General features: G+C 39.6%; 1 protein-coding gene across 1 annotated transcript; it reads left to right on the forward strand.

Moving 5' to 3' along the window:
- The first annotated feature begins 321 nt into the window (after positions 1 to 321).
- LOC147167440 (guanine nucleotide-binding protein G(s) subunit alpha-like) lies at positions 322 to 24,935 on the forward strand. Its single transcript, XM_086087473.1, has 12 exons — positions 322 to 1,513; positions 4,423 to 4,495; positions 7,335 to 7,389; positions 7,473 to 7,592; positions 10,529 to 10,626; positions 19,702 to 19,756; positions 20,221 to 20,294; positions 20,443 to 20,501; positions 20,581 to 20,701; positions 20,796 to 20,926; positions 22,208 to 22,275; positions 23,591 to 24,935. The coding sequence occupies exons 1-12, from the start codon at positions 1,375 to 1,377 to the stop codon at positions 23,735 to 23,737; spliced, it is 1,140 nt and encodes a 379-aa protein (XP_085943599.1). The 5' UTR covers positions 322 to 1,374; the 3' UTR covers positions 23,738 to 24,935.
- Positions 24,936 to 25,813: the final 878 nt, after the last annotated feature.

Consider the following 25,813-nt stretch of genomic DNA (forward strand, 5'->3'; position numbering starts at 1 on the left):
CAAGTATGATGAGTACATGCAAACTTGACAGGAAGAATTGACCTTGGATTCGAACCCCCTGACTTCATAATTCTGAGGCGGATGTGCTAACCACTAACACTACGTCACCACCGTACCACCCTCACTATGTTTAATATGACAAAAATAATAATAGCAATCGCAATAATAATAATAATTCAATGTTGTAAGTAGTTTTCCATATTACGAATCATGATAGAACATCCCAGCTACATGAGAACAAAATGTGTCTGGGACGAACGGAATGGTTTTATTGTGAAAGGTACAGCCGGAACCTTTATCACACAATCCAGAAAACTTCACTGCCGTCCGTCGTTCCCAGGGTTCCGTGAGAGCCGTTTTGCCCCACCCCACCTCTTCAACGCTATCTATCTCAATGTGCAATTCTCCGACAAAAAGGGGGGCACAAATAACGCGGAGCGACGCCGCCGAGGAACAATTACGTGTCTAAAGACGCCAGCGGTCCCCGGCAACAGGCAGATAAGCAGCCCCCCCCCCCCTCGGCTGTAACAAACAACGACAACCACCTCTCCCCCCCTCCCAAAAAAAGCCGTCTACGCTCGGATGAGGGCTTGAAAACACAGCGGTAGGTTCCATGTCTGGTGCACATGTAACCACCGTCCAGCAACGGGGGAGTACGAGCCGCCGAGTTAGCTTGACAAGCGGGGGATTGCCATCCGCAAAACACCTGGACGTCGAGCTGCATTCAAGGACACGCAGCTGCCTAAAGAATTGAGAGGAGAGAGTGGGGGGGAGAAGAAGAAAAAAAAATACACCGCCGATGTGAGGAGAAACGCACATTAACGTGACGGCGGAGAGGAGAGCGAGGAAAAAGGACGGCGGAGAAAGGGGCCTTTTTCAAGGGGGGTCTTCTTGCATGTTGACGCCGAAAGGATCTAATGAAATAAAAACCCCAAAACGAGAATTAATCGACGACGACGCGCTCCGGTGAAGCCCCAAGAGGAAATATTAACTTATTGTACAGTACTCGCCCACCCTCTCCATAACACGGATCGAGCCAAGATGGTCTGCCAGGAAAATTAAGGGCAAAATCGAGAGGGGAAGTGGTGGTGTGTGTCTTCATCCATGTCCATTTCACATCCTCTCGTAGCAGCGTTGATGACTTCATTGCGGATTTACAGTGGAAACACGGCTCTGCTGTCCTGACTCTTGTTACCAGTAAATAGCCACATCCATCCATCCATCCATCATCCCCATAGATGCCTCCCGTTCTGAGCCGGGTCTTCCACTCTTGGGCCCGTCTCGGAATTTAGGATCCATTTTCCTGACCCCTACCTTTGCCCCTTTACCTGCCCTGGTTATTTTTTTAGTTGTGTTTTTTTTTTGGGAGGGAAGATGGGCTGTCTCGGCAACAGCAAGACGGAAGACCAACGCAATGAGGAGAAGGCCCAGAGAGAAGCCAACAAGAAAATTGAGAAGCAGCTCCAGAAAGACAAACAGATATACCGCGCCACTCACCGGCTTCTACTACTAGGTGAGCTTCGTCATCAAGCGTATGCCTCCGCGTGCGTGATCTTGTGTAGGTGTTGATATGAATGCAGTTGCAGTGACCCAGCGGTGGACGACTTCCAGGCCTACGCTGCTTTGACATAGTGGATCAGCAACCCCAACCTTCATTTCTTGCTTGTTCCCCGAGATAAAATAGTCCCTTGCCATTACTGAGGTGCACATATTTCTCTGTAAGTGGGATCTTCCACGCCGAGGACGCTGTCCCACTAATCCGCTCGGACTTCAGGCAAATTAGGGTTACTTTTGGGATTAGCCCAGTCCCGTTTGTCCTAATCTGAAATTGATCCCGGATTTGAGCGCCTGGCTCTTAACTAATAGCAGGGACACTCTGCCAAACGGTCCACAAGAAGAGATTTGACTGTGTTTGCTGATGAAGTACGCATGAAAGATCCCACAATCTTTTTTTTGTAATTTATTTTTTATTTTAATTTTATTTTTTTTAAATCTGAGGTGGACAGAGTTGTCCGACGTATTGTCAAGGCCACAAAAGAGGCGGAAAGACACCTGTGTGTAAAGGTATTCTGTAATGCCGGGACAAACAGGGATTATTTAGCGTCTCTGAGAGAAGCAGTTAGCTTTCCGTCTCTCTCTGTGGTGCATGCGGCGACAGTACAGAAATGGAGAATGCAGATAGAACGACAGATAGATCTGTCATTCATCCTGTGAGGGAAATTAATCACAAAGATGCAAATCGTAGAAGAAAACAAAGAGGACATGGATCAGATGTCCTGGCAGGACGGCACGGCAGATACAGTTGTGCAACTGTACATGTGCGAAAGCTAAATATCACTTGATGGCACAAATATTCCATGAATCGTCACCAAAATTCACATGCACATCTCTACTCGCGTCCACTTCAACCTCTAAAAAAAAAAATGAAATCAATTGTTAGTGTTTTGGATTTTATGGGCTTTTTCTTACCAAACGGTTGCCCTTTATTTCCGTCCCTATTGTGTTGATAGCGATCAGTATGTCTTGAAAAGTTAAATGAAAACTTAAACAAGTAAATACCATAGCTCCCGATTTAGTTTTCTAAAGCAAATACTTTTTCTTCCAAAATTTCAAAATAACTGACATGTTAAACTTTCACATATATTGTTTCAATTTCAAACAAAAGGAAAAGGTGCAGAGTTCCCAAAATCATCAGCGTTTTATAAAGTTAACTGGAAAAAAAAAAGTTCCCTGAATTGATCTTTTATGGGCCATCAGATTTGGAAGAAAAAAAAAGGGCTTATACCAATATTAGTCAAAACAAAATGTCAAAATATCTGCACCAATTATCTATCCCTAATCATTAGGAGTGGGAATCTTTGAATGTCTTACGATTCAATTCCGATTTTTGGGTATGCGATTCGATTCAGAATCTATTTTCGATTGAGAACGATTTTTGATTCCAAATGATTTGATTGACAATGATTTTTGCTTCAATTTATAGATGTGCAAGGAATCGTAATGATCTACTCCAGTCTGACTCGCTAATGCTAATTAGCGAGCTACTCGCAGAACTTTAATCACTCAAAAGAACGGCTCCACGCTGCAAAAACAAACAAACTTTTATTGGAATAACTTAATTGTGACTTTTTCCTTCTACTCTCTAATGTGGCTACAACTTAACAGTGTATCAGACCGCATGGAACCACACTGCCCCTAAGTGGCCAAATCGAGTACAACATGAACAGCGCTCCAAATAAAGGCACACACGGACAAAGGCAAGACAGTATAAAATAATTGAAATCAAATCGATTTTGGGACATTTAAAATCAATTCTGAATCGTACTAAATGAGAATCGCGATTCTTATGAGAATTGATTTTTTTGGCACACAACTACTAATCATGGTATTGATCACAATGCAATAATTATTGCAATATCTTGGGAAAACTTGCAATATTGCAGTAAACTTCACTGTATTTGCAGGGAAGTTCATGTTCCACGGTAGTTTTTTTTCTTTTCTCAAAAAGAAATCTTCAAATATATTTTACCGTACTGTTCCCGTCGTCCATCCAATGTTTACATTTGTATACCTCCAAAGCGGTATTGTTGCTGCAGCAATAATTTTTTTTTATTTTTTATTTTTATTTTATGAAAGCAGCAATAATCATGCTATGCTCGCAATAACAAACTTGTCGAGCAATAACAAACTTGTCGAGTAAGAAATGATCTGTTCACTAATTTGACAGTAGTTTCATGTATTTCTTATTTCTAACATTGGAAATATGATACTGCCTAATAAAAGTGGTTCCTTTAAGTCCAAAAATTAAATTCAAGTTAAGTTAGAAAAACTCTTAAGGCAACACTCGTATAAAAATAGTCAAGTAACAAATGAAATGAAATATCAACTAATCTTGTTAGCGGAAGTCATTCAAAATTGAGATTAAACAGTCACTGTTTGAAGTGTCCATAATCGGTGTCCTTTGGTTCACATTGATTCTTTCTAATTTTTTTAATATTAATGTGCGTCCATTCCTTAACCCATTTAGCGTACACGGGTAGTTTCCGTTTTCACACAGTTCACCGAAGTACTGTCTCGCGGGCCAGTCAGCCAATGATCATCAGTGTATTTCATGTGATGTGGTCACATGGTCTCTTGGTTATGCAGCGCAGAGCAACATGCTGCATAAAAATTCAATTTTAAGCGGAAACGAGGTCATCATTTTTGGAGGCACTTTTAATATCGTGAATATCGTGAATATTGTGACATCCCAAAATTATCTTTTATTATTTAATTTACCCCATTGCCACGTGGTGGGCCAAATATGATTGGCGGAGGGCCAATTTTGGCCTGCAGGCCGCACGTTGCTGACCACTGGTCTTGATCTCAAAGTTACTTCCACATTCCCAGTGTTGAGTTTCTCGGTCGTCTTCCTGTTTCCAGGGGCTGGCGAATCCGGGAAGAGCACGATAGTCAAGCAGATGCGAATATTGCACGTCAATGGCTTCAATGCAGAGTAAGTTACATTCGCTTACTGTCATAATACTTTTATTTTCATTTTGTCCACAGGCACCTGCTTGCAAATTGTGACTTTTTTTTTCCTCCGTAGGAAAATGCATGATGAACTTTTCACACCACATGATTATATTCCGTATAAAGCAAGTGAAGGCTTTTACTCTAGGAAGCTGAATGTATACCTTTCAAGCAGGGCTGAACAATAAATTAAAAAAAAATCTAATTCTGATATGTAAACATGTAGACAAAACTAGACAGACACTGTATTTAAAAAAAAAAAAAAAAATATATATATATATATATATATATATATATATTCTGTACAAATATATCAAATTAAAGCAGACCAACCAACAGAAATAAAGCAGAAGTTTTTGTTTTGTATTCCAAATTGCAGTCTTTGCGATTTGAAAATTTCATTCTACTACAATGCGATGACAATTTGAATTCAATTAATTGTTCAACCCTACTTTACAGTCAATTTACTGAAAATGCGCAAAACGGACATGCGACTTATGCCCGTTTCCATTTTATCTTCTTTTACGAATATTGAGAGGGGACTCCGCCGCTGTAGGTGGCGGTATACACCATATGGATGTGATCCACCAGTAATTGTACGGTGACGTCGTATGAGTTTTCTTTTGTAATTCTTGATAAACCGTAGCCTTTCTTTTCTGTTTTCCATTTAAAATAGCATTCATATTTGCTTCTTTAATTAATTCCAAAAATATTTCTGTCGTCACCCCCAAACATACCTTACTTTACCGTCCGACATTGCTTTGGGACTAAAAACGTACGTGTGACGTAATATGCGGTCAAAACGTGCTACGCGTATCCGGTCTTGCCAGCGGTTATTCGCAAAACCTGTTTTTCCATAGCCAAAATTCTCATTTTCCGTTGTTCGATGTGTTTCAAAATGTACCCCCTCTAAGTGTAAAAACGTATTTTTGCGTATTTTGGGCCCTTTTTCGAATTTCTAGCGTTTCCATTCAGTTTTATTTGTGCATTTCTTGAAAATTCAAATTAAAAATGGGTTGATGGAAACCCTACTGATATGTTTAAAAGCACTCTAAAAATAACCCCAAAAAAACGTTAGACGTGACATGTATGCTAACACAACTGGGAAAGGTTTCCTGGCTTGTCCACTGATATTTCGACTGTTAAAGTAGATCATCAAGTGTAGCCGTGGTATGAATAGAGATCTGCAAGCACGTGGAACATCAACATGATCTTGAAGCTGTTATCTTAAGGTGGAATCATAACATAGTTGCCTTAAAGACAGGAACTAGAGTGTTACATACAGGACAGCATTATTACAAGAAGCCATCACAAGCATCCTCATAAAACGCACAACTGTGTTGTTATCTTATGTGATGACATAAGCCTTATGTAATATTTGGCTCATATGAAATAATTCATTCTTATTTGTCTTCATGTCAGCATCATGGTTAAACCAAATGTTTGGGAGTCATCAGTCATAGTTGGCATGACCTGAGAAGAAAGCACTATTTGTTTGTGTTTTCCCGCAAACATTGCTGCAGGTCCTCATCTTGTGAGTTTCCTCAAATTTGAAACACGTCGATGCAGCGGAAACAAAAGTCACATTTTTTTCTATTTTTAATTGTCCCTTTCCTCGAAAGCCCAAGTAAGCCCCGTGCTCCTTGTTCAAAAACACAAATGCCTGACGCTGGATACAGAAAATCCAAAAAGTACACAATAAAGTGATTGATCGAGTTCATCTTCCAGTTAGTCGGCTGGCAAAATGTTTCATAGTACCGGCGCATTATTACCAGTTTGTATTGATGGGGGCGCCATGGCTCTGTGGTAGAGTGGTCGTCTCCCATAGGTGAAGTTGTGGGTTTGATCTTCACCCCTGGTGACCGTGTCAAAGAGCAGCCGACCACTGTTGTATGAATGTGAGGCATTGTAAAGCGCTTTGGGCACCATATGGTGTAGATAAAGCGGTATATAAAAAGTAGTCCATTTACCATTTGATGCATCCTCAGTAATATGTAGGGCCCGACCGATTATTTAATCAATCAATTATAATTGGAAAATGTTATCGAAGGATACCGAAGTTTCCGACGCTGTGAAAGTACCCTGAATGCACAATTTTTGCTTGCGGAGCATTAGCAACTAGCAAATGTGTAGCGTATGTTGTTCTGGTTATTCTGTTGTCTCTAAGCGTCCTTTAAGCTGTTTAATGACACATCAGTTGGAGTTAAATGTAAAACTAAAAACACGACGATAAGAATTACATCCACTGTATATTTAAATACAAAATATGCTTCGTTGTTAAAACATCGCTAGCCTAGCGTTAATGCTAAAAGCGAAGGTAGGACCCCATTCAAATGCTAACAGGAAGTTAGCATCGACTTCGGGAGTGTTTTTCCTTCAATTAATGAATATCCACACACAAATGCTGTGGGACCACATACCCACAGGTGAGATAACACTACACGAATGCACAAATTATTCCCAATGTGTGAAAAACAAATACTTTTAATATAATTCAATCGCAACTTTCTTCTGTACTCACTAAGTGTGTACATACATCATGGATGCATGGCACCACACTGCCCCCAAGAGGCCAAAACACAGGAACAGTCAGTATTTGTTCTTACAGTCTTTTCAGTTGCTATTATTTTTAATTTATTCTATTCTTATTTCACTATCTTATTGTTTTATTTCATCATTGTCCTTTCAAGTTATCGGTCATGCCTAAATATGTATATTATAGCAACATGTCATGTATATTAAGACGCCAGAATTGGAGTAAATTGTCAGATTTTTTGGGGGGGAGGTTATTTTCATGACATTGTTTTGTGTTTTGTTCACAGGGAGAAAAAGCAGAAAATGCACGATATTAAAAACAACATTAAAGAAGCTATAGAGGTAAGACAAGACAAGCACTTTTAAAAGTTGAATTTGTTGAGGAATTTCGGCTCAAAAGATGACCTCTGCCGTCCCCCACCCAGACCATCGTGTCCGCCATGAGTACGCTCACGCCACCATGCCAGCTTGCCTGCCCCGCTAACCAACCGCGTATCAACTATGTCCTCCACCAAAGGAACCAGAAGGATTTCGAGTTTTCATCGGTAAGAACAGCTAATGCAGAGGTACACGAAAATCAAAAATTGGGCCGATTTTGAGCATTTTTTTCCCTACTCTTCTGATAAAAGACACAATCACAGACAGAAGCTCTTGCTGTTGCTGGTATTATTTGTGTAAATTATCTAACAAATGTTTCACCACAGTAAAAAATGACAAGGAGAAGAGTTTGCATCGCCATTGTGCAGATTGTCCCGAAAGTCTGGGCGTAGAGTCAAAAATGCGTCTCAAGAAATTAAATTCTCAAACATCTTCAATTTGAATTCCAATATCTGTGACGCAAAACGTTGTTAAAAAGACTTTTTTTAAATTTTATAAAAGAGAATGTCTACTCCAATGAAAATCACGTGCAACACATTTAAAGGCCTAAGTGTGTGTACCAAAATTGATGGCAATGTGGAGTTTTTTTGCATCAAATTCAGTTAAGGCTTGGAAGTATGTCCACAGCCAGCCTTGAACCTGCAACCTTCAACTCCAGAACCAAGAAAAAGTCATAGAATACATTTGAAAATGCTTCTCAAAAGTGGTGTTGCCTTACAGGTGTGCTGCAGGTGAATTAGACGGCGCTCCCCCGAGTGATGCGCTAATTATCAGGCGCTGGAGGGGGCTGTCTATTGAATCAGTTTCTCACCTGAGAGCTCCTATTAACGTCGATTGTCTCTAATGACTCCAAATGGGACTCAAGGGATTAACTAGCGAACATCGCTGGCTTGTTTATGATTTGTGGGGGTTGCTTAGAAAGGATGTACCAGATTAGGTCATCCATAAACCTGTGCTGGCCTGTTAATCTTGCTTTAATTCTAGTGTTAATCCCACTTTACGCCACCTGGACCGAGGCCTGTAATCTAGATTTGATGAGTGAGTTTTGTTGGAAGATAACTCTTGAGATTTCGTGCTGCTCTTGAAATGTATTTTTTGCAGACAGGTTTTTCTAAAAATTGAGTTCTGTGTATATTTCCTGGATTATTTTGAAATTTCAAATGGATATTATTCTGGAATGTTATCATTGCATTGGTTTTCTGATGATGGGTCTTGACTGGAAAGCTAACGATAACGCGACGCTTACATTTGTGGTCAGTGAAATATATGGTGGAGAGTTTAAAAACAGTATTATTAATTTATCTTTAAATATTCATTCAAATGCACGTCGGAGGGCTATCCACCTGATTGGCCTGGCTTTTCTCTCTCTTTCTCTCTCTACCCCTCCCTCCCTCACCCTTCTCCCCCCTCACATGGCCCGAGGGCCTACTGGAAACCAGTTGAACTGGTTGACTCTTTTAAGCGGGGGAGGAACATTGAGATAAAGCGTGTAGCATTTTGATGTTTTTTCAGATGTGAAAATACTTTTTTTATTTTTTTTAACAACAGCAGATGCTTCTTTCTATGTTGTTGAGTCATGGAGATGTTGAAAGATTGGCCTGCACTGCCAGGCAGTGAATAATCGCTTAGCTCCAAACTTGAAGTATCTGATTACTGTCATGGTCGAGGTTGAAATTGACAAGGAAGTGACTGTTAAGCATAATAATGGCAAGTAAAATACCAAATTATTTTAGCACAAATTCCATGTACAATGTTTTGTTTTCTTGGGAGTTGTAGTATATTTTCTGTAGCTGTTTTAGGTGATGTCCCTCTGTGTTTGCCGTACTGTTGTGCTACAGTCAAACATGGCGCAGTCAGGTTGCACGTCCATTCACAGACTTCACAGATTTCTGCCAAATGGCGCAGAAGTACCCTGACTAAAAATGTCTGGTATAATTTTCAAATTTTTTACGGGGAGGTATTGTGTACTTTATATTGTCAACCCTAGTGTTTTTATACATAAAATACCGATAACAGATTAATCTGCCGATTATTCAAAAATATATATTTAATGCATAAAATTATTATTTAAATTTAACTTAAACGGACAATGACAAAATAAAACAATAAGAAAGTGAAATAAGAATAGAATGCCTCTTGGGGACAGTGTGGTGCCGTGCATCCATGCTGTACACACTTAAAGTGAGTGCAGAAGAAAGTTGCGATTGAATTCTATTAAAATAACTAGTTTTTCACACATTGAGAATAATTTATGTCTGTGCGTAGTGTTATCTTACCTGTGGGTATGTGTTCCCACGACATTTGTGTGTGAATATTCGTTATTTGAAGGAAAAACACTCCCAAAGTCGATGCTAACTCCCTGTTAGCATTTTAATGGGATTTTCCCTTCGCTTTTACAGCATTAGCGCTAGGCTAGCGATGTTTTAAAATCGAAGCATGTTTTTTATTTAAAGATTCAGTGGATGTAATTCTTATCGTCGTGCGTTTAGTTTTACAGTTAAGTCATTCAACAGCTTAAAGGACGCGCAGAGACAACAGAATAACATACGCTACACACTTGCTAGTTGCTAATGCTACAGAAGCAAAATGGTGCATTTAGGGTACTTTCACAGGGTCGGAAAATTCGCTTTTTTCCCGATAATGTTTTAAGGGGAAAATAATGGGCCATTTGGTCCAATTGGCCGATTTGTTTTGGACAATGTTTGAAGGGCAAGAATCGGCCGATTAATCGGTCGGGCCCTAGAGAATACTACCACACTTGGGAAAAGTCTTTTTGGGAAGTGCACATTAGTGCTTGGCCTCAAAATGGCTTAATTGTGCTCCCCCCGCATTGTATGTGAGCATGTGAAGATCTTAGCGAGGAGATAGGCTCTTGTGCAGTGACAGCCCATCTTTGTGTCAGCACAAAGCTCTCGGTTTCTTCATGAACCCAATGACCTGTTCTGTTTCCTGCCACTGCCAGAGCTCCGCTACTCTGCCGTTAGCTCGCCACTGTCTAATAAGTCTTCAAAATATGAGGCCCTGCAACGTCAACCCTGCTTGAAGTCATTTTCACCTCATTGATCCAGATCCTTTTTCTTTCCCTCTGTCTTTTTCTGTGCAGGAGTTTTATGACCACTCAAAGTTCCTCTGGCAGGACGATGGTGTGCGGGCCTGCTGGGAAAGGTCCAATGAATATCAGCTCATCGACTGTGCGCAGTAGTAAGTTCCGCTTCTACACAAGTTCCACTCCACCTACGCACTGCGAAGTGTTTGGCTGCCTGGTTTGCATAAGCGTGAAGTCAAGGTTCGTTAGTGCGGCCGTGAGTGCGGTGCCACCTTGACGACGGTATGACGAACTGTTTGGAATAGTTTGTACCAAAGAAAAGGTGACAGCTATTTATCAACACGAGACTCGTTTCCACCAGGACAGTTCAGTTTGTCTTGTGATGGTTCTTTTCTGGTAAAGCCTTACCAGGCTTGCTTTTTCACCAGGGATGGCCGGATGAGTCAATAATAATTGGGATTTATTTTGATGGCGTGGAATCGGCGTGTTTCTAGTTTCCTGTTATTCATTTGATTGTCACTCGCCCCCTTGTAACCCCCTAGCTCCGCCACAGGTGGTCATGGTCACAAAGATGTTCCCGGTGCTTTGATAACCAACTGAGTATAAATCTGATTGACAAATTGCAGTTGCTCTTGTATTTTTATTATTATTATTTTTTTTAGCGGGCATCGACAAACAGCCTTTCAGATGAATTCAAGTAGGAGTTTTTCCCCCATCGTTGTTGAGTTCCCTGCACAGCATTGAAGATAATCTTGTGTTATGCGGAGACGGCGTCTTTAACAGTGATTTGCGTTCCAGTAGACTTAACAGCCAAGGCACGGTGAAGCGGGTTAATAGTGCCTTTGGTCTGGGGCTATTTTCAGCCGAGGTTTTGAGGAAAAGTTATTTACAGCGGCAGCAGCATGTTTGCAGCTTGACTGAGAATCATCTCCACAGCTGGTGTTAATTTTAATGCGGCTACTTGTCATCAGGACAGGCTTGTGAATGTGTCACAGGGTGGTGCGGATCGCCATGGTTACAAGGTGGGAACTTTTGTGCCTGGACCTGTGTTATTTTTCCTGCGTCCTCTTGTTTCTCATACGTTGCTGCCATCAAGTGACAAATTGGCATTCGTGGCATGTTTGATTTGTCTCGGCTTCTAGTGTGTCTTCATGTCAAGCTATTGCTAACATAATTTTCAGGGTGTAGGTATAGCTAGCTCTAGCTAGCCAGCTGCACGTCGCAGTTACCCCACAGATATGAACTAAGGCGCTCAGGTTCTTATACAGTGAAGAGGGGCAATGCCCCCAAAATCATTATATATATATATATAACGAGTCAGACTGGAGTAGATCATTACGATTCCTTGAACATCTTTAAATTGAAGCAAAAATCCTTGTCAATCAAATCATTTTGAATCAAAAATCTTTCTTAAATCGTAATTCGATTCTGAATCAAATCGCACAACTAAAAATCTAAATCGTATCGAATCGTGAGGCATTCGAAGAGTCCCACCCCTAATATATATATATATATATCGGCATCTGTATCTGCCCTAGTTTTCAGCAATTATCTTCAGACATGCATTATGTATTTAAAAACAAATGTCAGAATTCATGTTACCACAGTGGTCTAAAACATGCCGCTTGGGGGCCATTTGCGGACCGCGGAATTATTTATACTTGACATCAAATTTTAATGTTAGTGCGGCCCACATCGCGACGCTGTCCGGCGTGTTTTGTATTTTTATTAAATTTTTCAAATCACTCATGGCCTACCGTAGCTTAGGCAGCATTTAGCAAAACATAATTCGGAAGTGACACCAGGTGGAAGGAAAAGATAGACGTTGTTCATGTTCTGAATAACCGTTAATGTTTTAAACCGTTATTATTAAGATTGAGAAGATTTAATTATTTAGACTTTTAAAAAAAATACCTGCACCCCTTTTATGGAATACTGTAAATTCAGCCCAGGCTATCTCCAGAGGCCCCCCCCCCCCATAAGTTGATTTTGATACCCCTGCTTTACAGGGCCTTTAAGGGCATTTACCAAGCTGGCGTTTGTCTGGCAACCATTCTAATGTGTCCTTTCAGCCAAAATCAGCTGGCATAAACTACAGGCCACCCGCAACTCTTATGAGGACGAAATAGAAAAAGAATGGCTGTGACAAGCTCACCCTGAATCCTGCTCTCTGGAATGCTCTTCACTTATTGACTCGCTTCACTTTTATTTTTTATCATACTATAATTTCAAGACACAAACGAGTGACACAATATTACAGTCACAGTCGTGTCTATTATTACCGTCCTTTTGACGATATCCTAATGAAATGTTTCCGCTGTGTGCTGCCCATGAGAGCATGCGCTGGTCACATGAAGCACATTGAAGGCAGAGGGAGGCTCACAGCGTACACGCGCGCAAGGTTGCCAATTTCCGTGGCTCTTGTGTGTTTTGCGCGTCCTTGTCTGCGTTGCACGGCCGCAGATGTTTGTCCAAAAAGACTGTTCAAAAACTGTCTCAATGAAAAGGATTTATGTCACCTCAAACGCATGTAATTACCTCCACCAAGGGGGGTGTTCTGAACACTGTCTGTTCTGTGATGTTCGTTGACTTCCAAAAGTAAAATGAAACTAAACTAAAATGCAACTATGAACCCTGACAAACACAAAATTATTTTTAATCTAATGTATTGCTTCTATGTGGGAATGTATGTAAAATTTTAACAGTAAAATAATTCATTCTCATTTTTTAAATAATTAATTTAGTTGACCGCTCATATCTCAAGTCGCGTCACTTATAGCTCAAGGTGCCACCGTGTGAATCCGCTCTGATTTCAGTTTTTTTTTTTTGATATAATTTGTGCTTCAATGGAAAAGTGAAACAGAGTGCTCGATAAAGGCCCACATTTTTCACTGCGCTCGCTCCTCTTCCTCCTCCTTATGCCTTCCTCCTCTTCCTCCTCCTCTCCGTTATGGATCCGATGCTGGGCTGGGTGGCCAGACCGGAAGTGTGCGCCGCTCCCCACCCCTCCTTCTGTGTACTTATGTAAACGGAGAAGCAGAGAGAACGAGCGAGGGGGAAGCTATTTTCAGCTCAGGCGGGCTTCAGGAGGAGAAAGAGGGAGCGAGTGTGTCGGGAGAGGGACAACCTCGCTGTTATTGATGGAAGGTTGTTGGCATTAGATGAACACGTCCACCCTTGATCAACACGAGAGCTGTCACGGCACCCCCAATTTTTTCCACACTTGCACTAGCCCCCTTTAGGTGTGCCGTCGCTTCATTACGCAACACTTTCCTGACTTTGTAGATTACTTCTAGACGCTCTGTTCATTTCTAATGGTAATAGATTGCATGCAGGTTTACCCAATCCTGAAAAAAGATTATTATTATTATTTTTTATCAATCCTATGACTTGTTTGTAGCCGGTGTTGATTATTTGTATTGTGCAAGATGGTGGTTGTCATGAGTAGCTTGTGTGAGGATCAATTACATTATTTACGACATACCTGTGTTCCTGCATGCTTTAACATGGCATAGATTTTTTCTTAATTTAGTTTTTTAACTGTATGGATTATTTTTAGTTATGTTTCTTTCTGTTGTTAATAGTGGTTGTCATCTAGGGAGGCTGAGCAAAGTTTTCTGGGAGAAATCATGACTCTAATAGAAGAAATCCCATATTACCCCCCCCCCCCCCACACACACACACACACACATTTTTTTTTACAGCTGTGACCGTATGGTGTGTGTGTGTGTGTGTTTACTAAAGCATTTCAATGCAAATATCTTTAATAGTGTGCAGAAATAAATAAACATATTTAGGGCTTTGCAATGAATCAAAATTCAATTACAGTTTCAATTACACTCCAACAGAGGTGGCAAATCCAGGTCCAGAAAGTAAAAACCTGCCACAGTTTGGCTTTAGCACCTGATGCTAGCTAGCTAGCTATCTAGCTAGTTCCCTAGCAGGTAAATGGACACCAATGGAGCTAGCTAAAACCTGGGGCTAAAGCTAAACTGTGGCAGGGTTTCTACTTTCTGGAGCTGGATTTTCCACCTCTGCACTCCACAATTACATAATCTGCATAATCGTAAGCAAAAATAAAATTATTAATACTAATTTTTAGTTGGTTAAATTTATATATTTTCACCTTTTTATTTTAAAATCACTAATTTAATACATATTGTTTGGTCCAAGAGGAACTTGCATAATTATAGTTTTTCAAAGAAATGTATTTGTTTTAATATTTTTTGCATGTTTAAACATCTTCTTGTTTTGTACCAAAAATCTAATGATTGTCCTAATCGTAATTTCAATTATTACCAAATTAATCATGATTACTTTTTTCTTCATAATCGAGCAGCCCTAAACATATTCACTTAGTGTCCATTTACAAAGTGTACCTGAACGTATCTCATGCAGCCGCTATTCGACTGCTAGTGTAAACAAGTAGTTGCTGTAATTTTGGTACTTTTTTTTTGTTCCTGTTGCCTTATTTGGTCGTATGCATAGCGTGTAGCTTAACTTTAGCTCCAATGGCACTCAGTAGGGTCAAACCTCATTCGAATCAGACCAGAATTTGTGGAAATAATTTGTGTTGTGTTAGAGTACTCCTGCTAGACTAGTAAGCTTCTTCTTTTTTAACCCAAAAGATAATTACCTTGGTTCTTGTCCAAAATGCCTCCCGTATGTTAGGCTGGATTTACAGTGATTTAAGCCTAAATACAAAAAAAAAAAAAGACATGGAATGGGATATTGTCAGATCAGAATGATGAATCAAGCCTGTTCCAAATGTGGATATGGGTATGGGTATCGGATATCTGCGCACGGATCATTATACCCCGTTAATGCAAACTTTGCCGATCAGTGACGTAAACACAGCCCTGTCTGCACAAACAACACTATTAAACACATTTTTTTAAATGACTGCTGTAATTCTAAACAGTGGAAGCACAAATAACTATGATCTGATTAAGTAGAGGTCAGAGATTTGTTTCTAAATGAATTATATATATTTGAAGATAATAGCTGAGAAGGCATGCATCATTTCTTGATTTCAGGTTTGTTTGTTTTTTATTAAAAAACATTTTGTGGCTCTTACGGCGCTTAGTGACGTACTTAAGAATCCAGCATGAGTTCCCCCAGCCCCACTATAAAAAAACGGAGTGCCTCCAATCCATCAGTGGTTATCAAGTACTATTGCAAGTTACTTAGTCAAAATGACTTGGCATATTTCTGCAGTTGGTGACCATGTGCAATTGTGCATGCGCATATGTGTTCCTTATCATGATCATATTGGATATGTCATTTGAAAAAAAAGGGGGAACAAATCTTATATATATATAGGCATTAAATCGGAATTGTGTACTTAGCATAGTGTAAATCCAGCCGCAGCCTTTGATGTGGCATGCTGGCAAGGAAGGAGGATGGACTTGGCCTCCATCGCCTAACGTTCTTCTGAACATTTGGATGTGTGCATGTACCGTATGTGCAGAAATTCTCTTCTATTATCTTATCTTGTTTCTCGTATGTGTGTTCGTTCAGCATTTGCTGAGCCGCTTTTGCCGCTTCCCTCCTTTCCAGTCTTCTTCTCCTACCCGCCGTTCCTGTTCTCGTCCCGTCTCTCCCTCTCGCTGGCCTCTCTCCAGTCGCACAAGATTTGGAGCCGATTGTCTATTTATAGCGTGTGGTTCTGTCGCCATGACAACCAAGCTGCAGGCCAGGGCGCCAGGGAGCTATTTTTAGAGCTGCGCTGTAATGTCAGACACAACCACCTCTCTATTTTCTTCACTCCTCTCTCTCGCTCTTTCTTTCGGTCTCTCGCTCAGTCTCTTTCTGTCTCGCACACGCACACACTGCGTGTGCATGCGTGTGTGTGTGCATCCCTTTTGATGTGTAAATGGTTCATTTAAATGGATTGTTTTTACTATTATAAAAATACTTCCATTATAAAATCTTAAAAGGTGTGTTTTTCATTGCCCAAAGTCAGTCAAATGTCTTTAAATTACAAAGCACTAAAAAAAGGACTTCAGTACAGAATATTAAATTCTATTATTCAGTACTGCATTATTTGTCAAGTGGAATCAATACCTTCCTAGATCCGCTAATTAAAACGTTCATATGTGTTTATTTTGTGATTACTACATTCATTATTTAAAATATAATATAATAATATAAGCAACATGTATATTAATTGTTTTTATATATATTTTTTCTATTTTTTTCTATTTTCTATTTAATTTTCAATATATTTTAAGATAAGTAACATTCTTTTTTCCCCACCTTTTTATTGCTGTCAGAACAATTTTACTGAACTTTAATTGGCCATATGTATTTAACTTTATTATTATTTGTAATTTTGTTGTTTTATGAGTGGTTCGGATAATGGATGGATAAATGTTTATTATTGAGCTCATTCTGACGCTTAAAGGGGAGGAGGAATTGTGGCAACTTTATGTAGCTTCTACTTCTAATTTGTCCAGCACATAAACATCTCCTACTGCCGAGGGAAGCATGCATTCTTTATTTAAACCAGAGGTTTGCACTTTGCAACAGACCATTTGATCCATTAGCACATGATCATTTCTTATATTAAGTGAGTTATTTACTTGTGATCCTGAACGTTTTTTTTTTGTTTTGTTTAGTGATTTGATTTTTTATTAATTTCAGCGAGCTGGCTCAAATTTGGTTATTAAAATTTTCTTATTTTGTTTGAAAGTAATCATTGTTCAGAATGGTTCTGCCGTTGAAAGAGTCCACATTAAAGCCCTCCAAGATGCTGGATCATCTCTTTATGACAGGTGGTCAAATACATATTTTCAGCACTGTCGATACGTTCCCTAAATGGGTTAGAGTTCTGTGAAGACTTAAGTTTCTATTTAGCCTGTAAGCCATCCAAAAAGATAAAAGCCAAAGTACAACGCTCTAAGCTAAAAATAAAAGCTACTTTATCCTGTGATGTAAATACGGTGGTTATTTTATGCTGTTACCGCAGCAGCCGCAATTTTAATATTGCTATTAATAGCAAGAAGCGCTAAGAAAAGAAAAAATAGAGGTGTGTTTGTCCTGCGTGTGTGGGCTGGGGATAAACAAGAATGCAGATGGAGACTTGGCTGTGTTTTTTTTTCTTTCTTTTTTCGTGTCTTCTTTCCAGCTGCTTTTATCGTGTTTATGTTCTTTGGCGGCAGCACGGCGCACTAGGGGGCTAGCACGTTTGCTCCACAGTCTTAGGGTTCTGGGTTACAATCGGCGCGTCGGCCTTCCTGTGTTGTGTATGCAAGTTCTCTCCGGGTACTTCGGCTTCATCACAGGTCCCACATTCCAAAAACATGCATGTTAGGTTCATTAATAATTGTCAATTTTTCATAGGTGTGAATGTGAGTGTGATTGGTTGTTTGTCTATATGTGCCTTATGATTGGCTGACGATCAGTCCAGGGTGTACCTCACTTATTTTGCCAAAAGTCAAATCCAGTTTAACGTAACAAGAATAAGCACTAAAGAAAATGAGTGGATGCTCTTTGGCGCTCATCTTGCACATGACACTTCCACGAGTGATGTAGTTAATTAACACCAGTGCTATATGGGCTCCCTCTAGTGGCACACAAAATAATTACTAAATTAATTGTTCTAACGATGCATTATTTTACAGCATCTTAAAACTTTTTTTTAATCCAGTACAGTTCTTTTCTTGAGTACGGTTCAATTAAATTTAACTTTTGAGTGCTGTTAACATTTTTAGTTACAATTTTTAGTGAATGTTCAAGAACCACTACTCTCACGTGTAAGGGGGCGGGGGGGGGGGGGGGTAGCAGCTAGCCTAGCCTAGCCTAACCTAACCTAGCACCCTTTCACTCTCACTCTACTCGTGTGCTACCTGCAACCCTCTTGTCACATTTCACCACTGCCTGCCACATTCCTGCTCACCTCAGCGGGGGTTGCATACCTGCCCCCGAAAATGGCGGTCATGACCCTTTTTCTTGCCTGGAAGAACTGCAGGCATCAGGATAGCATTGAGACGGATGTTTTCTTTCAAGTTCCTTTTTTTTTCTGGGAAGGATACATTCACAAATTATTTACTCGATGCATTTGTATATAAATTCACTAATGCTTTATCAACTTTATCACATATTTACAGTATTTAACAGTTAGACATATGAAGTTGCTCTATTTAGAATTTTTATAAAGTATACAGGGCTCCAGATTGCACTAAATGGTAGCATTTTAAGTTTTCAACCCTAAAACTTTAAAGGGTGCAAGTAAATTGGCCAATGTGCTCCGAGTAAAAAACAAAGTCTGGCGCCCTAGTATATCTGAATAAGCTGTGGCAAACTTGATTGTCAGCCTGACTGCTTTCTGAGCAGATCAGGTAGATAAAAAAAAAAAATACTTTCAAGGGATACTTGACTCATTTAGCCATTTTCAGTCTAAAATTAATGTGGAAACTTCATTATTTTTCACGTACAATTAATACCTTTAAAAACACATTTTGCCACTTGCCGTCGACTGAAAATGAAAATGCGTGCTCAGGAAACGGGTAACGACCAATCATAGCTCAGTTTGCTAACGTCACATGACCAAACCCAGAAAACAGGTGAGCCGTGATTGGTTGTTTCCTGAGCACACGCGATGTGATGCGATCTTCAGTTGACAGCAAGTAGCAAAATGTGCTTTTAAAGGTATTAATTGTACATGAAAATATTTATCAAATTAATTGTAGACAAAATATCAACTTTTTACTGCTTGAAAATGGCTCAATGAGTCAAGTATCCTTTTAAATACAGCAATTTGATTTTCGATATGCGTGTGCCCGCTTTAAATTCAGCGTTAACAGAATATGGAGGTGAATGCAAATATCAGTTTCGTTATCAGATGTTGGCGTATGTGAACTACAGAACAATTAGTGTCCCCTACACTTTTTTTCTTGGCTCCATTATTTGTCATCAGTATAGCTCAAAGGAATTAACACGCAGTCGCTGGTGCTCATTGTAGGCAGTGCATACCTACCCTTCGAGCATAAAACACACATACATACGCGCACACACTCTTACTACAGCGGCTCCATTGACTCTCCTCTTTGGTCTGACACAGAAATGCTGCTGGTGACTCAGAGCTGCTGCCTCTGATCGCACTGTGAATGGCAGCACACGCCCCCTGGTGGCCGTCATGACAACGGCGTCTTCTTGCTGTTGTCAACATGCACAGTAGATTTTCTGTGATATTAAAAATCTGTTCTCTTTGCTTCTGCTTCTTGCAGCTTCCTGGACCGGGTCGATGTGGTTCGACAACACGACTACACGCCAACCGACCAGGTGAGATAACAGTTGTCTTTTAAAATATCAATAGGGTAGTTGTGCACTCTTAAATACCCAATTTCTTCAAATAGTGGCCATCCTGCTATGTTTCTCAACATCTATTGAGGCAAGGCATATATTTTACATGAGATCAATCCAATGGCACTGCAACAAAAAGGTCACAAACCCCACACAGAAAAGCAACAGCCAAGATTCGTACCAAGAACCTTAAAATTACGAGGAAGGCATACTCACCACTCTTCATTTATTCATGTTAATCCGTTTTTTTTTTTTTAAAGTCCAGTTTCACTTGACACGGTTGTTAAATATTAGTCTGAAAATGTACAAATGAAAGTTGGTCACTATTTGTGGAAGTAGTAATTGATTGTAATTGTAAGATTTGTCCCGGAGCATTCAAACAATTACCCCAACGTGGCATTGAAAAGTTACTTTTCAAATCAACTTTTCAACCTGTGTTTCAGGACCTGCTGAGATGCAGAGTGCTGACATCCGGCATCTTCGAGACAAGATTTCAAATAGACAAAGTCAATTTTCAGTGAGTGCATGTTCTGGGGAAAAAGAAAGCGTTAGTAGTTCTGCCTAACAGTTGAAAGGAAGTAGCACAGTCAGATCAGATTTGTTGAGAGTAAATTCAACTCCTTTTTTCTTTTCTTTTTTTTCTCTCCTCCCTCCCTCCCTCCCAGTATGTTCGACGTGGGTGGTCAGAGGGACGAGCGTCGAAAATGGATCCAGTGTTTTAACGGTAAGATTATCGTTTCCCTTTGCTGTGCCCTTTCCTCAGTGGGTTTGTGATCCTTATCTTATATTTTTTGTGCTTCCAGACGTGACGGCTATCATTTTTGTGGTGGCGAGTAGCAGCTACAACATGGTGATCAGAGAGGACAATCAGACCAATAGACTGCAGGAGGCCCTCAATCTTTTCAAGAATATTTGGAACAACAGGTCTGGATGCATTGCTCCAGCTGCACTCTATGAATAGTCTTTGATCAGCGGCAACGAAAATGTCAGGTTGTTTGTCGTTTCCTCCTCTCGGCAGGTGGCTACGAACCATCTCCGTCATCCTCTTCCTGAACAAACAGGACCTCCTCGCCGAGAAGGTCTTGGCAGGGAAGTCCAAAATTGAGGAGTATTTTCCTGAGTTTGCACGCTACACGACACCTGACGACGGTAAGGAGAGTTGCAATACAGTTCATAGAAGGAAATAGTCTTGGATACACAAATGTGGCAATAAGGAACAGTTGGCGTTCTCTTCAATTTGAAAGTGTAATTTGCAATGAGACCTCTAAAGTCAAATATGATCCATTCAGGTCAGGAAAAAAATTTTGTATCACTTTTTAATAAGTTGTCTTATTTAAAAAATAAATAAATAAGGTGAATTAATTTGTTCCAGAATTATAAACTGTTTCTATCATGTAACTTTGAAACCATAAAACCTGTTAAGAGTACAGGCAATGTTCTAAGTAACATTTTAATATTCTTAGCCAAACCACATAACTTATGCTAGTTTTATGCAAACACAGAACATAAAATGCCATAACCAGGCTAATGAAACTAGCATCAATGCCTTGTTCCCTGTAATGTAAAAAAAATCATTTTAATATAATATCACCTAAATGTAATAAATTAACTGTTACCTCAGAGTTTTAGTATTATCGTAAGTGGGCATGTGGCAACCAATAATGTAATCATTTCCTGAAATGCATTTTTTTTTATTACCTTATTTATGAATTTATTACATTATTGGATTTTATTACATTTTTGATCACATTAAGTGGAAGTTTTATTACATTTTCAGGAAATGATTACATTAAAGGATGCTGAAAAGCTTTGTATGTTCAAACACAAAGAGTGCAATGACTTGTACACAAACAATATAATATAAAATACACACAGGCATGTATTCCTTATCTTCCATGAAAAGTTGCTAATAATACTGCAGTATACTGAGTCACTTAATGTGAAACTTACTGTATGTTTATGCATTATGTATGTCTGTATTATACTGCCCCCTGGTAGCAAAGGCATGCACACGATAAGTTGAATTTATTTAAAGCATGAAATCGTGATGCACTGTTTAATTCATTACATTATTTTTAATTGTTATGATTGTCTGTTTTTATAAAGTACAAAAATATTGTGTTTTAAACTTCATTTTCGCTTGACATGAATTGTTATATAACTGTATAACTTTTTTTAACTTTCCAAAAATGCATTTGCACAACTTAAGGCAAACAAACCCTAGCTACTATTTGTGGAAATCCGGTAAACATGAATCTCTTCCAAGTCCTGGAGCTTCAGCATCCTGTTCTGTGTTGCATAGTAACAGTTGTTTGATTGAGAATGTTTATTTCAGTTTGGTAAAGTAAACTAACTCTTAAGCCGGTTCAGTAAGACTGGTGTCAACAGTGTTTAGCCAACACGAATGATTACGGCTTTATTGTCCAACAGCAATACCTGAGCCGGGCGAAGATCCACGCGTCACGAGGGCAAAGTACTTCATACGGGATGAGTTTCTGGTATGTCCACACTTCAGGTTTTACCTGTTGGAAGTCGCCTCACTCAACCTTCATTGTCTTCCACCTGCTGGCACTTTTTGATTTGACTGTTATTTGGTTATAAGCAATAAGACTTTTGGCACATTTCAGTGCGTTATTGTTGTTGAAACACATGCATTTTTTGTGCTATTCTTAGGAGCCTTCCAATGAAAAATAATAATAATTCCGAACTGTTTAAAGTGGAAGAAAACTTTAACTCATTCACTGCCATTCACAGCTATAGCCGTCAAAAATTCATTTGAACTATTTCTATTAGTTTAAATTTTTTTTCATTTTTGTTAACAAGAGTATGAAAACCTATAAAAAAAATTTGGGGTACATTTAGAACAGATATAAAATTTGTGATTAATCGTGAGTTAACTAGGGAAGTAATTACGATCATATTTTTTTATTTTTTTAAACATAAATATATATATACTTTTTAAATGTAATCTTTATTTTTATTTTTAGAAAAGATGATTAAAAATTAGGGGCGTCAGGCGATTACAATTTTTAATAGCATGACTTAACTAGAAAAAAAAATCTAGGTTTTCATACTCTTGTTAACAAAAGTGGTAAAAAAATGTTAAACTAATAGAAATAGTCTGCGATTGGCTGGCAACCAGTACTGCCCGAAGCCAGCTGGGATAGGCTCCAGCGACCCCCGCGACCCTTGTGAGGACAAGCGGTTAAGAAAATGGCTGGATGGATGGCTGGATAATAGAAATAGTTCAAATGAATTTTTGACGTCTATAGTGGTTAATGGCAGTGAATGAGTTAAACATTTCTTGACAATAATATGTTATATGTGACCTCACTAGTCTAAACATGACATTCTGATTAATATTACATTTGTAGAATAGGAAGCAAAATCCAGCCGCTTTTATCCATTTCAGGGGGCGGCCATTTTGCCACTTACTGTCGACTCAAGATGACATCACAGTTGTGCAGGGTTCAGGCAACGACCAATCGCAGCTCACCTGGTTTCTGAAGCCGAGCTGTGATTGGTTGTCACCTGAGACCTGAGCATTGTGATGTCATTTTCACTCGACAGCAAGTGGCAAAATGGCCGCCTCATGAGATGGATAAAAACAGCTGGATTTTGCTGCTTAACTCATATTCCTCTAACGCAAAATTGACCAGAATACCATATTTAGAACAGTGGAACTGCATTTAACATATTATTGTCAAAAAAAATTTTGGGGGGTTGACTACTTAAGCAATCTCATTTAAAAGCGTGTAAAATTCGGAGCGGTTGACACCGACTGTGTCTTTAAGCACATTTCCCCGCCCACAGAGGATCAGCACAGCAAGCGGGGACGGCCACCATTACTGTTACCCCCACTTCACCTGCGCCGTGGACACGGAAAACATCCGGCGCGTCTTCAGCGACTGTCGCGACATCATCCAGAGGATGCACCTACGGCAGTACGAGCTCTTGTGATGGCGGCGACTCCCACAAGACCACCCGCTCCTCGTCTCCCACTTCCCGCCTTCCTGATCCCTTCCCTCCCTTCCAGGACCATTAGCCCAATCGGCATCCATTATTCGGCAGAACCTGGATGCAGGAAGAAGACATAGGAACACAAAGACACACGCACACAAAACACTTCACTTTTAATATCTCCTAAAGGCCCAAAAGTCTGTTCAGAGTTTGTTTATTTACTGCGTGCTGACCAACAATCATGAGCTGGAGAAGATAAGAAATGATTTTTTTTTGAGGGGGGTTGAATTTGGGTGGACTGATGGGACGCCACAATTTTCTGGGAGGAAGGACAGAAGCAAACCAGAGAAAACAAGAGAAAGAAAAATCCAAACTAAATATATATACAGTATATATAGATATTTATATTTGAGTGTGTGTATATGTACACACATTAAAAGTCAGCCCCACCCACACCTCCTGCCTTCACCCCAACCCCCCCCCCCCCCCTACATTACCACCCTCACCTCTGGCTTCATGTGTCTTTATGTTACTGCTGGACTATTATTCTTGTACAGACTGTAAAATTTATTATTTTGTACAACTCTATTGAAGAAGAAGACAACGACGACGATGATGACGAAGAAAAAATGACTTGTAGAAAAGATCCCTGTGCCTTGATCACGACTGTACGTGTGTAAAAAAAGAAAAAGAAAAGAAAAAAAGAGCTAATATGTAAGTTATGTTTTCACTGCGCTGTACAGCTGGACGGCCGTGGCGGAGGCCTTTTGTCTGTCGCTTTGTTTCTATTTTTGTTTTTCTCTCCCCTCACATTTGGTTGTTTGTTTTTGCTTTGACGCCTCTGGTTTATATAACGGGATTTTTTGGGGGGAAAAAAGAAAAGATGAGCAGACACGCCACCTTAATGCTGTGTAGTGACAAATACTGAACCTTAACACAAGTTAATATATATAAAATATGTCAGATTTTATATTTTATATCTATATATATATATGTACACATATCTGCCCTTTTGTGAGCGCTCACCAGTTTTCCTTTTTCTGCAGACGTGGGTGCAGCGGGTTGGATGTATCTTTCTCTTTTTTTTTATTTTAGCTTTAACTCTTTTTGCAGGGGAGGGAACTATTCAATTGAAAAACATTTGCTTGTTTCTACATAAACCAAATTCTTTTTTGCTTAAACAATAACAAGCTGCTTCGAGTGTTTAATTCATTTTGACCACCACTTCCACAATCACAGCAAACATTGACTAGAGTGTGCATTCCGTCCATCCATTTTTTTAAATTCTGCTTAATGGGTCACAGGTGAGCTGGAACATATCGCAGTTGGTCGCCAGTCAATTAGGGCACATATAGACAAGCATCCATAATACTGTAACTTAAATTGACAAGAGCAGGGATGTCAACCCATAGAAATGTATGATTGTCTCATATTACTACATACTTTATACACAACAAATTGATAACCACTTCTGAAATCAGAAGCCAATAAAAAAAAATTTTGACTATTTAAAAAGGGCGATTGTAAAAAATAATAATACTTGCATTATATCAACGTTATTAAAAGTGAAGAAATTTTGCAATTTTAGTGAGAAACATTAAGGCGACATGATTTACCTTTGAGGGCCACAAAATGATGTGGCGGGCCGAATCTGGCCCCCGGACCTTGAGTTTGACATCGGTCACCCAGGACTGGTTACTAGTCAGGTGCAGAACATGACAAACCATTCATAATTTTGGAAAAAACTTGCAGGAAATATAAAAAAACAAAAGTAAAAAACAAAACTGAGGCAGCTTCTAATCTGGGTGTGCCTCATCTGCGCTCATCACGTGATGTTCGGAATTTCAAAATATGTCATATTATTGTCATGAATAATGAGAAACACTTGTAGGCCATCGGGTGGTAAGTGAGAGCGCAGTCATGTGCCACGTGACCACACTGGCGTTCTTGCGCGCCGTTCGTATCCTCGAAGCATCGTTATGTCGGTACCCTTGGCGAAAAAAACACTCGAGGAGTTGGCCTCATAAACAATAAAGCAGCGTCCCTCGTCATAGGTTGAAATGCCCCATAAAAGAC

The sequence above is a fragment of the Leptonotus elevatus genome, chromosome 10, assembly GCF_054856555.1.
Source record: "Leptonotus elevatus isolate MCC_2025b chromosome 10, RoL_Lele_1.0, whole genome shotgun sequence".
Lineage (NCBI taxonomy): Eukaryota > Metazoa > Chordata > Actinopteri > Syngnathiformes > Syngnathidae > Leptonotus > Leptonotus elevatus.